This window comes from Saccoglossus kowalevskii, chromosome 16, assembly GCF_978046115.1.
Source record: "Saccoglossus kowalevskii chromosome 16, keSacKowa6.1, whole genome shotgun sequence".
Classification (NCBI taxonomy): Eukaryota; Metazoa; Hemichordata; class Enteropneusta; family Harrimaniidae; genus Saccoglossus; species Saccoglossus kowalevskii.
The window spans coordinates 27,384,771-27,399,797 of record NC_140656.1 but is presented as its reverse complement, the minus strand read 5'-3'; the positions used below and the strand labels follow the sequence as shown (position 1 = coordinate 27,399,797).

At 34.9% G+C, this 15,027-nt stretch overlaps 2 protein-coding genes across 2 annotated transcripts in view; both read right to left on the bottom strand.

The window, feature by feature from the left end:
- Nucleotides 1-328: 328 nt before the first annotated feature.
- On the bottom strand, nt 329-4,542 carry LOC100374887 (large ribosomal subunit protein mL63-like). The gene is made up of 3 exons (XM_002738421.4): nt 4,384-4,542; nt 1,235-1,346; nt 329-646 (listed from the first exon to the last, which is right to left on the bottom strand). The coding sequence occupies exons 1-3, from the start codon at nt 4,452-4,454 to the stop codon at nt 500-502; spliced, it is 330 nt and encodes a 109-aa protein (XP_002738467.1). The 5' UTR covers nt 4,455-4,542; the 3' UTR covers nt 329-499.
- Nucleotides 4,543-12,847: 8,305 nt separating this feature from the next.
- Nucleotides 12,848-15,027, bottom strand: part of LOC100378182 (RING-type E3 ubiquitin-protein ligase PPIL2-like) — a 37,380-nt gene continuing 35,200 nt past the window's right edge. Inside the window, exon 18 of the mRNA XM_002738441.4 lies at nt 12,848-14,987. Within this exon, the coding sequence (XP_002738487.2) occupies nt 14,897-14,987 (91 nt within the window). The 3' untranslated portion in view covers nt 12,848-14,896. The remainder of the gene's footprint in view (nt 14,988-15,027) is intronic.

Genomic DNA, 15,027 nt, shown 5'->3' with positions numbered 1-15,027 from the left:
ACTTGTATCTCATTGAAACAAAATAGTATATAGTTGCAAGCTCCTTTCTCATGGCTTCTGCAATTACTAAAGGTTAAAAAAAAATAATGCTGGTACAGCAATTTATTTCTTGTATAAATTTTATTGAAATTATTAATTTACACTTGACATGGATGAAAACTCAGAGGGGAAAATGATATACTGGACTACCCAATCTGCCATTACAAGAATTTGAGATGATTAATATTTTTTGTCTAGCATTTGAGAGGGAAATTCAATCTATGTCCTCCCTCCATATATGGAAATGTTCACACCTACACATCTTCCGTTCGTTGCCATGACAGCACAATATTCCTGTACAGAGTATAATCATTTTAATCCCTGTAAAGGGAAAAACATTCACTGGTTGGAGGAGAAAACAACACATTCTAACTTTGCTGGGTTTCACTGGCAAAAATAAACCTGGCTAATAATCTAAACCCTATACAGGACTGCATTTTTCCCAGCATGCAAATGTACATCACTCATGACCCCAATTCTTGTGTACATTTAAATGTTCAAAATGATCTTCCATTCGTTTGTGTTCTGGCAATGTCTGTTTCCGCACTTCATGAAGTTCGGCCCTTGCTATTATTTTCCTTTTTAGAGCGTGTCCATACTCTTCTTCCTGTGTGGGATATTGTAATAGAGAAAGTTGTGTTTACTTGTGGTAAAATGGTCCCATTAATATTCATGATGCCAAAGACTTCTGATTGAGGATAAGGGAAATGACCATAATAATTAATGCTTTGAATAAGGCCTTTTTGTAATTGGAAAAAAGGGTACAGCGCCCCCTATTTCATAATAGGGGGTGATGATATTTAAGGTAGCCAAATATTTTTATATCACACTATATCTTTTATGGTGATTTCACAATGAATTTAAAGACTAAAACTTCTTAAATTAAACTGAGAAGAAAATTACATGGGCACCAAACCAATCGAGTCAGATGGGGGTTTCCATAGCAAATGCCTTCATATCACATTTTGCTATTATAAAAGTAGACTGTAGACTATCCGCAATCTAGTTAAAATCTGATGCATAGCTTGTATTTTTTCAACTACATAGAACTTATTTTATGTCACAAATCAGTACAATAACTATTTTTCATGGTTACAAAAACATTAAAGAACTACCGACATAATAAAAAATAAAAAGCCCAAACGGCAGTCTTTCCATATTAGGTTAAATTTCAAAAGTTACTTTGTGTACTTACTTGAGTAAGAAACGGTTTACTGATTAGTCTATCATTTTCAGCTTGTCTTTCCAATCTATTAACCGTATTTCGTATCCTCCACTTCGTCATAACAATTGGTCGACGATGTTTACTGCAAAGAAAGGTGAAAATTCTGCATTAGTTTTTATAGAATTTTTAAGTTAGATGTGAGGGCTTCAACAGTAGGTGAATTATAGTGGGCACTAATGAAATAAACCAATCAGGAAGCGCTATCACTCTCCCTTGTAATATTTCGAGGAACGTGGTCAGCGTTTTTTATTACATTGCCTTCAACCATGGAGTGTTGAAATATTAATTCACTATGTTGAAATGCAGAATACTCGTAGGACTCATCGTTTTCATATTTTGAATTTGATTTTTATTTGAAAATTGTTGTGTTCAAAAGTGTCGGGTTGTTTGGATTAAAAGTCCAGTTGGAACAAATCACTGCTAGCAAATATGTTCTTAGCAATATTAGAATGATGCAAGAGAAATTGATAAAGTGAATGACATTTTCCTGAGCAGTTTTCTATGGTACTGGCTGTTATTATAGGTAACTCTCAACTTAAACTAAAATAAATACACATCATCATAAGTACATAACATACAAGATAGTCAAGAAGACCAGCAATCTTTAATGACTGTAGCCAAAATGTACACCACTTATGAAATTGAGCAGTGATGAAATGAAAAAGCTGTTCTAGAGCAACCAGTGACTGTTTCATAAGCTGTGTGCTATCACAGGCAAAATTCTCTTACTGTAGAATACTTTATTTTTGCTTGGAATTTATTTTTGCTATTTTCGCTGAAGGGATGATTCCGTGAAAATAAAATCTAGCAAATATACTCAAAAATCAGTGAAAATAAATTCCAAGTAAAACGTCCAAAAAGCCATTTCAGTGAAAATTAATTCCAGCTAAAATAAAGTATTCCACAGTAACTACTAATGCTAGGTTTGTGATTTTCATCTTTTTTTCCACTAAAGATGGGAGCCGACTAAAACGCTTCTATTCGCATGAGCATCTGGGGACATTTCTACATACATCACATCCTGTCTGATCACTGTGTCTTTGATATGTTAAAATGATGGACAAATAATCCCATAGGTGATCAGTAAGCAAACAACGGCCTTGCAAAAAACCTTCTCATCATATACATCCAAGCATACACCCTTTTCAGAGCTAGAAGAATTTATCAATGGACCAGTGATTTAGATGATCAGTGGACAATTTGTTATTACAGAAAATGAGCCTATTAAATGGTTTAGCTTTGAATTTATGTGCCAGTCATTGAAAACCCCAACCCCTCCCACCTCAGGTGTTATGGGGCAAGTATGGGGTTATGTTACAGCAGCCCCTGTGGCTCGCAATAATTCGGGTTAATAAACTATTGAAAATAACTTTGGGATCAAACATCGGGCAAGATCGGCTATGACATCATGGTTACGGTAAAAGTTCCTTAGGTCCCCCTCGCCCATAACTCTAATCCTACAAATGTAACTGTCCCTTCTCCATTTCAATTGTATATACATGTACCCGTTTTTGACTAATAATTATTTGGAGGGGTATAATGATACATTGGAGGCTGGAAGGTTAGGGTTCAAGTTAAGGGTGAGGAGCTCCAAGGAACTCCCCATTGGCTGGCGCATTACTTTATTTTATAAAGCACAGGAAGATCTCGCAAACAGAGCTATGAAAGCATGTTTCAAGTTAAAGCAACAATTATTTTCCGAAACAAACATCCCTATTAAAATATATCTCAAAATGTTTGACTCTGTAATTGAACCAGTGTTGCTGTACTGCTGTGAAATATGGTCAAATGAAAATATTAATATAAAAAATCTGTCCAACTTTAATTTACCTATGGAAAAACTACACAGTAAATTTTGCAAATTTCTGTTAAAAGTTAACTGCAAAGCATCAAATATAGCTTGCCTTCTGGAATTAGGAAGATATCCTCTTGCCTTCTCAAGCATTGTACAGACAATAAAATATTGGCTCAGAATTTCTGACAAACCATGTAACACTTTAATCTATGAGGCCTTCAGACTAGGTAAAGATATGGGCTCAAAGGGGATAAAAAATTGGGTGTCCCACGCTAAAAACATATTTATTATTACAAACATGGACCATATGTTGGATACTGTGACAGCTGATAAAAAACAATCATTACATCCCTTGAGAGCAATCTAAAATCAATGTTCAAAAATCATTTTAAAGAGACACTATATAATGATAACAAAGGTAAAAATCGCAAAAATAAATTAAGAACTTATAGAATGATAAAACATAATTTCGATTTTGACAAATATCTGGAAGATGTTAAAACCCATCGCACAGATCTGCTCTAACTAAGCTAAGGATCAGTGCACACAAATTGCAGATTGAGGCAGGAAGATACATCAACCAAACAGTAGAAGAGAGAAAATGCCACTACTGTCAGGAAAAACAAATAGAAGATGAAAGCCATTTTCTATTAAAATGTTCTCTCTATGCTGATTTAAGAAACAAGTTCCTCCATACCACAAAGGTCATTACAGCAATTGACAAATCTGATATTAAAAACACTGTAGACATTCTAAAAACAAAAGATAAACAATCACTAATTCATTTGGCAAAATATATCTTTGAGTGCTTCAATTTAAGAAATGACACTCATAAACAAAAAATACCAGCTGCTTTATAATTAATATAACTTATTAAGATACCTTTTCTGTTTTGTTTTTTCTAACCATTTCTTGTTCTCCGTTTTTATTTGATTTTATTATTTTTTCACTATGCCTTCATTTGTATTTTTCGTCTTGCCATTCTGTATGTATTTGAAACTTTATTGTATTTTAAAAATCCAGATCCTGAACAGGATATGATTTCAATAAAGGCAATACTTACTTACTGTTCTACATTGCAAACCCAAAATATACGGCAAAAAATTAGAAATGTCCCATGACGCTAAATTTTGGACAACTAAATCCCTGAATGACATATATGACAAACGTAAAATCAACAACACTTTCTATTTTACTCGAAGACTAGGCTAGGCTCGCGGAGCACATTATTACGAGATCCCCGCACATGTTCTTCAATAAACACATTGGTTCGCCCCTGAATGAACAGTCTCAGTAGAAAACCCGGACAGAAACGTTTTCTTACCCTGACCACTGTCTACCAGGAATGGGCGTACGCACTGCGCGATGTGCCATGCGAATTACTGTCAACCACATTATAAGTATTTGTCCAATATTTTAACATCCAACACAGTCTTCTCTCGAAAACGTGCAAGACGAACAGACACATAGGCGCCACCACAGGGCATATTGTGGTCATGATTTGTTTTTACGTATTCAAAAACTTTACTCATAGATGATTGGCTAAACTGTCAAATCTCATGTTTTTGTAATTAGTTATTTAGGACGACGATTACCAAATATTATCTTCTGTGTCATATGACGCCTTACTAGCTGATTTTGGCTAAAATTCCGCTCCGCCGTCTCTTTACAACAGTGTTTATACGCGGAACTTGATATTGCTTTTTACAATTTGGGTTGCCTTTGAATCACACATTTTAGTGAAACATTGTTTATAGAGTGAAATATTATTGTCATACATAATTCAATCTTTGAAACAACAGAAACTAACACATAATAACGATAATCAAATTTGAGTTTGAAGTTCGAAAGTAGTTGCGTTATTTCCGGTTTCAACTAGTTCGAAAATAGAACGTCCTTGAGCGCAATAAAATCACGCGTAGAACTCCATCCGAACCAGACTCTAGTAGCGTAAACTTATTGCAATTTGCGCAATTTGGGCCCAGTTTGTTCTTACAAGTTTTCTAAGTTTCATTTATCATTATTTAGTAAACAGGTCTCTGAAACGATTTAATATACATGTATCCGTAAAATACGTGGCAATCGACGATTGACTTCGAAACGTTCGAATAAGCGTCAGATCGGTGTAGAAGACGCCGAACTGCAGCGTCAATGCGATTCTGCCTGCAAAGAACGTGAAATAGAACATTTACGTCATCAATGGTACAGAAATGGTAGAACGGAAGACGACGGATTTCGCGTACCGTAAACAGTGACCGTTTCTCTGCAAGAATGACATTTTTCCGCGTTTCTCGTGACCCGACGACCCTGGAATAGGCTGCATTTCAAGCATCAGTAGTTCGTATCGGAGAATAAAACGAGAATAAAATCGCGATGGCTCTGCAAACGTACACCTATGAGGAGAAGTATTTCCCTTGTGCCAGCACTGAAGTGGAAGAATGTCGACGCCATGGATACGAATTGACGGACAAGACGTTGGGCAGCGGTGCTTACGCCAAAGTGAAGCTAGCATATGCTTCAGAGTCCAAGATAGTGAGAAATGCAAAGCTGACGAACGACCTTTCAAGAAAAGGAAACTCCATGGTGAGCTTTTGTACCCGATAACACGAATTTCTGACTCTCCGTATGACTGTGTTCGTACATATTTAAAACTGCAAAATTTCATTCATTTATTTTTTGTAGGTTGCCATCAAAATTATATGCCGAAAAGACGCACCTCCAGACTACATTAATAAATTTATGCCAAGAGAAATCGAAGCTTTAAAAACAACATATAGACACGAAAACCTGGTAAGTTGAAAGACGAAATAAGGTTGATATGTTGTATAAATATAATGATATTAAACTGAGAATATTGTTTGGCGCCAAGTAGTTTCGTATGTTCAACACGAAGCTGTATCTGCAATAGGAATCTGCGGAACTATCATGTTACACTGCCCTCTATTGTTTGTTTTAAACAAACAAAGGAATTATCACATTCATTTGCTATGTTCCCTTTATGGGAACTCAGCACATGCCGAAATTTGTAATCCTTTGTGTTTTCAGAGGGATTACAGCAGTTGTGTTCACATTAGTCAGGACCCACTCGACTTGGGACCCACTTGACTCATGCCAAAATCAAGCCCTCATTCTTCTATCTGTTATTTGACCCAAACATGGAAAACTGTACTCGTATGATGATAATAGTAATTGCTATATTGAAATTATAGCCATTTGCAGTTATGGTATTTATTACGAGACATCGTGCACATGAACGACAAAAGAAAATTAAAAAAATAATTATTTTTTCTTAAATTTACCACTGAGGTTATGATTTTGGTTCGTGCTGAGCATTCAAGCAGCAAATCTTGGTACATGCCGAGTTTTTGTCCCGGGCACCAGGATCAAGATCAAGTTTTTTTTCAGCACTTGTCAACTCGTTCCCAACACACACATGCCGAGATCTTCAACGTGAACACCACTATTGACTGAAAAATGTCTCTTGCTATGTACATGTAGTTTGTATTTACTTACCTTATTTGCTCTATTAGAAGCACATCTCCAATAGGCCATCACATTGTAACATCATTTGTTTACATTTTTACTATAACCAGCATGTGAATGATGTCTCTAGTGATCTGCACTTGCTCAAAATCTGCTGTAACATACCCATAAATTGTTTTAACCCTGTTAAAACAGATAATACAGTGAATTCCATGAAGGCATGAATGTTTTTTTATATAAAATATTTGTAAATGTCTTTTAAATGACTAATTACAATGCATTATTAAATACATAGCCGTGATTGAAGATAACTCGCAAAAGCTCATAGGTATTATCATGGAAAGCATGATTGTTTGGATTTGATTTCAAATTAAATGCGAGGGTCTTCCAGGGAAAATATTTTCAAATATTTTATAAATTTCCATGAAAAAACATTCATGCCTTGATGAAAGGCACTGTAACAAAAGCAACGAACAACAACATTTTTTATTTTGGGGTGAAAATACCTTGTTTATGTCCTAATTTATGTTCATATGCATGTTTAGATTGTACATTCCCATCATAATGTTTATAACATAAATGACTACAACTTATTCTCAGATTCAGTTATATGAATATTTTCGAACCGAGTTGAGAATATATCTTATTATGGAATTTGCCGCAAGTGGTGACATGTTAGAATTCATCAATAATACATCCCTCAAGAATGGACTCGGTGGAATTGGTGAAGAACTGTCAAGAAGACTGTTTAGACAATTAGTTTCTGGAATTCTGCACTGTCATCAACTGGACGTGGTTCATAGGTAAGATACTAGTATAGTACTGTAAAGGGGTTAATTATTCACTGGGTTTTAATTTTGCTTATTTCGCTGACCCCAGTGAATATGTGAAATTTAGTATAGAACACATTATCTAAATGATAAAACCGTGAATTTAAAACCCACTGAATATGCCTGAAATGGTAAATCAGTGAAATTTAAACCCAGTGAAAATTAGTCATTTTACAGTAATTCATTCTTATTCCCAATTATGAAAATGCATAGAAAGACAATGCATTACCAGTATTTTGTAAAGTATATAGCATTCTAAAACAAAATTTAGATAAGCACTGTGCAACAACTTCAGTTTAGTGATGATAATGATGAGTGATAATGATAATCGTGATATAACCGTGATGGTGACTAACTTGACATGTACTACCAGTGGAAGTAGACAATAATGCAGCTACATGAAGTGCGCTCTCACAGGCAGCTACAACAAAGAATTTGATTTAGTACTTTTTGTGCGCAATTAACCTGACAAGGGACATGGCTAGAATAAATGTTGAAATCTCTATACATACACAATGCAAAAAAAATAACTGTGGCTCTTGATTTTGATTAGTAAAGCTGTAGCTTGTGCATATATGTGAATGACTAGAGTTTGTCTTTGGCCGAAATAAGTTGTATTTTACTGACCCAGAATACAAAATGTAATGTTTTGGTTCTGTGTGCTGAGATGCACTTCTCACAGGGAAAATCAGCAGTATTGGCAACATGCAATGTTACACAACGACAAATGAAATAAAATTATTTTATTTTCCAGGGATTTGAAATGTGAAAATATTTTACTGGATGAATATAAGAATATAAAAATTACAGGTATATATTACATTATAAAAGCTTCTCTCTCTTACTATTGGTGATGAAAACAACTGTTTTCCATTGCTTGTTTTATTTATGTGTGAACAACACTGCAGTACGGAAGCAATAAGACACAATGTGTTAGTACACCATCATTTTTGTGCAAAAATGCAATTATATAATTTTGACGCATTTTTTTTGTTTATTCATTAATTTTGGACCAAATTGACTTTCTAATTAATTTTTTATTGGCCGCAGGTCTTGATCAAAATAAAAAAAAAAAAAAATCAGGAAAAGATTATACAGGTTTATTTTTTTAAATGTAACAAAAATTGTCATCAACAAGTAAATATGTATGGTATCCCAGCATGCAGCTGTGCATCTAAAACCAATAATTTTTTTATTATTTATGAATGTTGGAAAGACGATGAATAAAACTTTTATATTTTTATATAATTGTATTGTTACTTGTTTTGTAGATTTTGGATTTGCTACTCGCATTCCAAACAACAAGTCTCATCTACTGAAGACCTTTTGTGGCTCATACGCATATGCAGCACCGGAAATATTAACAGCGACGCATTACGATGGAAAACTGACTGATATATGGAGTCTGTAAGTGATATATCAAATTTAACTGAAATGTAATTTCCCTGTTTTGATGCTCTAGGCAATAGCATCTGTTATAAATGACGTCACTAAAAATTGTGAAACATTAAACAGTGAAGAAAAACTAAAGTATTTACAGACTTGTGTATACCATTGCGAAATAATTTCTCAAGGGTCATAAACTATCTTAGGATTCACAACAAATCATAGCAAAGTAACACAGTTGGGGGTTGCACTGTTCTATGATTATTTCAGTTCTATTTTTCATAAGATCTTGTAATCAAGACAATTTCACACACAGCAGATAATAAGGGGATTTATTTGTGGCCACAAAAACCTTCTACTATGAGATGTGCCTCGATCCTTGGCAGATGAACAGTTGTAATTCATACACATATCTTAATTTCACTTTTTTCATTGACAGAGGTATTATTCTGTTTGCTATGGTGAATGGTAAACTTCCGTTCAGCGATAACAACTTGAAATCATTAATCGAACAAACAAAACAAAAATTAGAATTTAAGCCTTGGATTACAAACGGTGAGTTCATTTTTATCAAGATAACAAGAAAAAAAGAAAAAGGACGCCACGTCCAAGTATGATATGATCAGAAGATGAGCAAAGTAACTCCTTGCCTAGCTGTGAGTAAATTCTTGAAAATAATCTATGTTTGTGTATTTTTATTGTATTTTCAGAATGTCAGGATCTTGTTTGTCGTCTTCTTAGAGTCAAACCACTAGCCAGACTAAAAGCGCATGAAATCCTACGCCATCCATGGTTGATGAAAAACAATCCCAGAAATGACAGAATCAAGGTATTTTATCAACTTTTCTGCATGTGTTCAGAACTTGTTAACTCTTCTGTTTAGCTATGGTCAAACTGTTTTTATACGGGCGTCGTCATCCATCCAGGAAAAATTTGATTTTCAACTTTTTCTTGAAAATGACCTGCGTAATAGGGTTGATATTTCTAGTTCTACCAGATTTGTTCATTTTGTGAAAATTTTTATTGAAACTGTAAAACATGTTGAAAAAGCGGCATGCAATTTTAGCAAATTGTGGTAAAATGACATAATAGCGTAATGTTAATTTAGCGAATCTCTCTTGTCATTGTTGATTTCAATGTTTGGCGGCCATTTTGAATTGATAATAAAATCATTAGCGACATCTTAAATTAGCGAATCAGTTCTCTCGCTAAATTCGAGAAAAAGACACGTTTTACAGTAGTTTTGTTATTTTGGCTGACAAATGTTGTTTTTGACTTTGACGAGCAGTAAAACTGTACATTGTAATACTACTTCATAATATTATTTTACCAATTACATTCGTAGAAAATTCGATGTGCAATACTCCAAAATCAATCAAATGAAGATATTAGCATTGAGGATATTGAAGATGACGACGAAGAAGAAATAGATATTGACGAGTATCTTGAAAGTAATGGAGAGAATCTGGTTACAAAAACACCAAGTTTCTCTATGTTTAGAGCTCCACGAAGTCCAAAGAAAAGAGTCACAAACTCACCAGGTATAGTTTGGTTTTTGTTCATCTATTTCGGTATGTTCATTGTAGGGTGTCAGTGTGTGAGGGCACTCTCCTTTCTTGAAAGCCATATTCTTATTTAAAGGGCGGCAGTCGTCGTGCTGCGTCCTGTTCGATATGAGACTCATAGCGACGTATACAACGCATGTAAAATAAGTTGTTTATTTACATAAAATTCGAACACTCACTGCGCGACAACCACCGCGCTTTAAAGCCACTTTTCAATGCATTGTTTCTTGATCTGCATTAATGTTTCATTTTACATTTTTGTTATCACATCATGTACATTAAATGTTGACTCACCTCACTTATTGCAACCTGTTTTAAAATATTATTGCAATAACACTGAGGTTTGAGTGGTTAAAGAGGAAACGTCGATAACTTTAGAGAGGATTTTTGAGTATGTTAAATGATTGTTTTATATTGCATCTTGAGCAGAACAATTTAGTATGATTTATTATTGAATAAAAATATTTTGGATGCAAACATAACTGTGAAGGCATCTTGGATTTGTGCATATAGTACCAGAAATTAATAAGTTGTCCTTATTGCCGCCCAATGTTTCTTTCTCTTTGTATTGAGATGTTAATAAACATTTTTTTTTTTATTTTAGCTACAAATGCCGAAAAAACCAATATTGCACACTATCATGAGTTTGTATTGAACAGTGAAAAAGCACTCCGGTGTACGCCTATTCTAAATCCATCTCACCCAAAAGAAAAACCTGTCAAAATGGAGAAGGTAGTAGCATCAAAACCCAAAACGAGAGTCATAATGACAAAATTGTTAGCAGAAAAGAAAAAACAAGCAAGTAAGCTCTGTGATCAAAACATAATGGATACCAAAGCAGCTGGTGAAAGTTTCCTAGTGAAAAACATTTACCAGAAAGCAGAAGTCAAAGAGAAGAAAGAAAAGAACGAAACAGAACAAGAAAAATTGAGAGAAAGAAAGCGACGTGAAATGAGACGCAAGCTACTTGGAATACCTGTGTTATATGGGCAATACAGAGATCTGTTGAGACCAAAAACCCAGGAGCAGTTATCTAAGATGATTGGTTCAGTTAAAGGGAAAGGACCTGTTTCACAAAGTAAAGTCATCGGCGCACCCAATCAACATAAGGGAAGCATACTTCCACCATTACTGAAACAGAAAGGAGATGAAGCCAACACCACTACATTTAGGTACACGTACTCAAAAAAAAACAACGAAGATGTACAAAATAAAAATAAAGCCAAGACTAAGGTGACACTAGTGCAGTTAAAAAGCAACAATTCGCAACTACCGAGCAAAACCCAGGATGTATTTCTAAACTATAAAGCCAGGCAGGTGAGGGAAAAACAGTGTCAAAGTGTGACAAACAATTCACCAACTTCAAAGTTTTATTCAAACTCGCAACAGATTTATGCAGGAAGTATCTCTGAACATGGACAGTGTGCTAAGAAGGCCACCAGAAAGTGCCTTTATCAGAAAACCAAAGTGCAGGGAAAGTTTCCTAAACTTTACATGCAAAGAGCCAAGGTTGTGGTAAACTGATAGTTTGATAATCCCCCTCACTGTCTCAGTCAAAATCTGTACTTAACTATTGGCAACTGTAATTCCTTTGTTAGTGAACTTGGGAGGATGTTTTTACAGCAAATAAAAATCACATCATCATTATTCATGTTTTTGTTATGATTTTCATACAACCAATACATCGCATCTTTTTGTCACAACCGTGTACACTTAAAGAAGTATATACCAATGCATGCATGACAACACTGACTTGACTTGTGAATTTGTACAAAAAATATTGCAATATGAATGTAGACAAGAAAGTTCCATAGTAATATTGAGGATTCATGTATTGATTGATACAACTGTAGATAGCTTGTATACAAGCTTGCATACAAGTTTATAGACAATCAAAAATAAATGTCACATAAATAGGATCATTGCATTGATGGAGGATTTGATGAAACATATTTTCCCACAGTATTTGTTACCACCCTGAAACTAAACTTAAAATAACACGACTAGAACTATTTGCCGTCATATAAGTTTTCAAATTTCTTGCAAGTCACCTGGTCAGGACATGGATGATAATGTGTTGTTGAAAGTTACCGTTAACATCAGTACTCATTCCAGATGATCAACCTTGTAGTTTAGGAACAGTTTGAAAATCTGTACACAAAGCTTTCAATTCCAAGGTTTCTGAAGAAAATATAACAGTAGTACAGGGTCTTTTCTAGAAAAAAAATGCAAGATGGAGCACTGCAATTCAGGGGTGCCACTAAGTAGGGGAGATAGGGTTTTCCCTATCAAGGTGTGGAGTTTTTGATAATTCTAAGTTAAAATGGAACATTCTATAGGTTCCTTGGGGCCAAAATTACTATCAGACAGGTCACAGTTGAAGACTGTAGCCACATGTGATTCCTGGTCAATCAGAATTTGATGGTTGCCAGAGGATCTGCTCCCCAGGGTAAGGGGGCGCATGACCATGGCATGAGGGCGCTGCACCCTTGTTTAAAAAAAAATCCCTGGCAGTATATATATATATATATATATGAATATTTATTTTTATTATTAATACGAATGGACAAAAAATACAAGTTAAAAATTTTACAGTGCAAAAGCTACATATCTAACTAGTAATGATAAATAAATTGACTACCCCTCTCTCTCTCTCTCTCTCTCTCTACTTTTCACCTTTGGGATAATTACCACATGTACTACCAACGAGTAGAATTGGACCTTACTGTAGTTACAGTTATGCATGGATTGCACCCTTACGACAAACTAGAATTTAGTCATTGTTAAAGGCACAACTTGACTGACAAGGTGAAATGGCATGGCTGGAATAAGTGTTCAAATCCCTATAAGCAGATTGTGGATCTGTTTTCATCAACAAAGCAATAATGTATCATATTTGCTCTATCCTCAGGGGTGGAGCTACATTACAAGACGTTCCACGTTGCTAAGACGTGTACCACGTATTTCTATGGGCTCTGTGTGGAACACCAATTGAGGAGTCGGTGAAAATAGATAAATTCGAGAAAACAACACAAACTAAACTTTGAAGTATCGTAATCCTGAACAACCGAATTTATATACATGTATGTTGCACACGCGGGGGTAATCTTGTTACACTGTTCAAGGGAGTCTAAACAACCAAAAGTGCCGTTTTCTGAGACTTTTCGGCCTTTGTTTTCACTGTAATGGTTGCCAGGCAATGAAAATGCCCAGATGTCCGCCCCCGAGAATTAGTAGCACTCACATAAATGACAGAGATATGACTTCAATAAACGAAGCCAAAGGGGATGGTACCTGACACATCAGAATGCAACTTAAATTTGTTCATTGGGTGGGACACATACATGCCACGATCGAATCTCACAAAACAGATAGAAACATTGGTACAAAGCAGATCGTTATTGTCGAAAACCAGATGGAAGGCTTAAAATAGTACATACATAGCTGCTACGGTACTGATCTCTGCGTATTTGACTACTATTAAACTGAATGACCGATAGATTGGGTTATTCATTTATATTGATGTTGTGGACTGTGTAGGACACAACACACTGGCCATGGGTTTTGTGAGATAATTTTTCAAAATCTAGCAAAAGTCACTGTGACTCATTACCCTACAGTAAGCGCCAAAATAAACTGATTAGAAAAACCACAATCTCGATCAATTTTCCTTGCAACATTCCTGTGATATTCAGAAGAGGTGTTGTTTGGCCTCAGCAGTTTCAATTTCAACAAGCAAGTGCTCCTGCACAAAACCATTTTCATGTATTTAAAATGAAGTCAGATTTTGATTGAAATATCACAATAGGGAATTATTGAATCCTACAATTATTCTACATTTTAACACAGAATTATCATTTGTTCATACATAACCTTTGTCATACATATTTTTGTATTTTTTTGGATTGATTAATATTTTTATTGCTATATACATGTACTGAATGAAATGTACATTTCTAAAGATGCAATAAACAATTATTATTATTATTATTATAGTGGGGCTTTTAATATGCAATTGTGTTCTTACATTCCTATCGGTGCAGGCAAAGTCATTAACACTGCTGTCAATGTTTCTAGGAATATTGCAAGAGAGAATGATAGAGAGAGCGGTTTTCCTGATCAGTTTACTTTGACACCGATTCAAAGACCTCAGAGAAATCTTCAATGCTGTCAATATTTCCATGATTCATGAAAAATTTCTGATATCAAAGCAGCTTACACTATTATTAACAGAAAAGGAAAGTGAAGTGAAATTTTTAGAAAAGAAGTCACATGACTTAGTCAATTGCCAGGGTTATCAAATCATCCAAACATTTCTGCTAGCAATAATTTCACATTTTACATACAGTTTTCTGGTGACAGTGAAAATAACGATGACCAAATAGCTCATAATGTTTATCAGAATAGTCTTGGGGTATAAAACATCACTCCCAGGGACAATCATCAGGGCCTTTATTTAAGGCATGTATATTCTGTAATCCTACAATGGTTCTGATCTGATGTACATAAGCCATGGATGCTGGGAGCCAATGAAACAAGCTAAGACATGCTCCTGACAGTGTTTTAAAGTCTTCTACCATGAGCTGAAATCACCAAATCCACCTTTTGACTTCTTCTTAGATTGGGATTTTGTAGATTCTTCTTCTGTTGACTTCTTGCTGGCACTGTGAAGATAATGAAACACTGTAAGCAGCTTTGTGAGAC

Bases quoted from the DNA above. Each gene is read 5' to 3' on its own strand.
- LOC100374887 (XM_002738421.4), bottom strand. From the start codon at position 4,454: ATGTGGTTGACAGTAATTCGCATGGCACATCGCGCAGTGCGTACGCCC. The intron at 1,347-4,383 runs GTAAGAAAACGT...CTTTCTTTGCAG, and splicing joins CCTGGTAGACAGTGGTCAGG to TAAACATCGTCGACCAATTG. The intron at 647-1,234 runs GTAAGTACACAA...TATCCCACACAG, and splicing joins GTAAACCGTTTCTTACTCAA to GAAGAAGAGTATGGACACGC.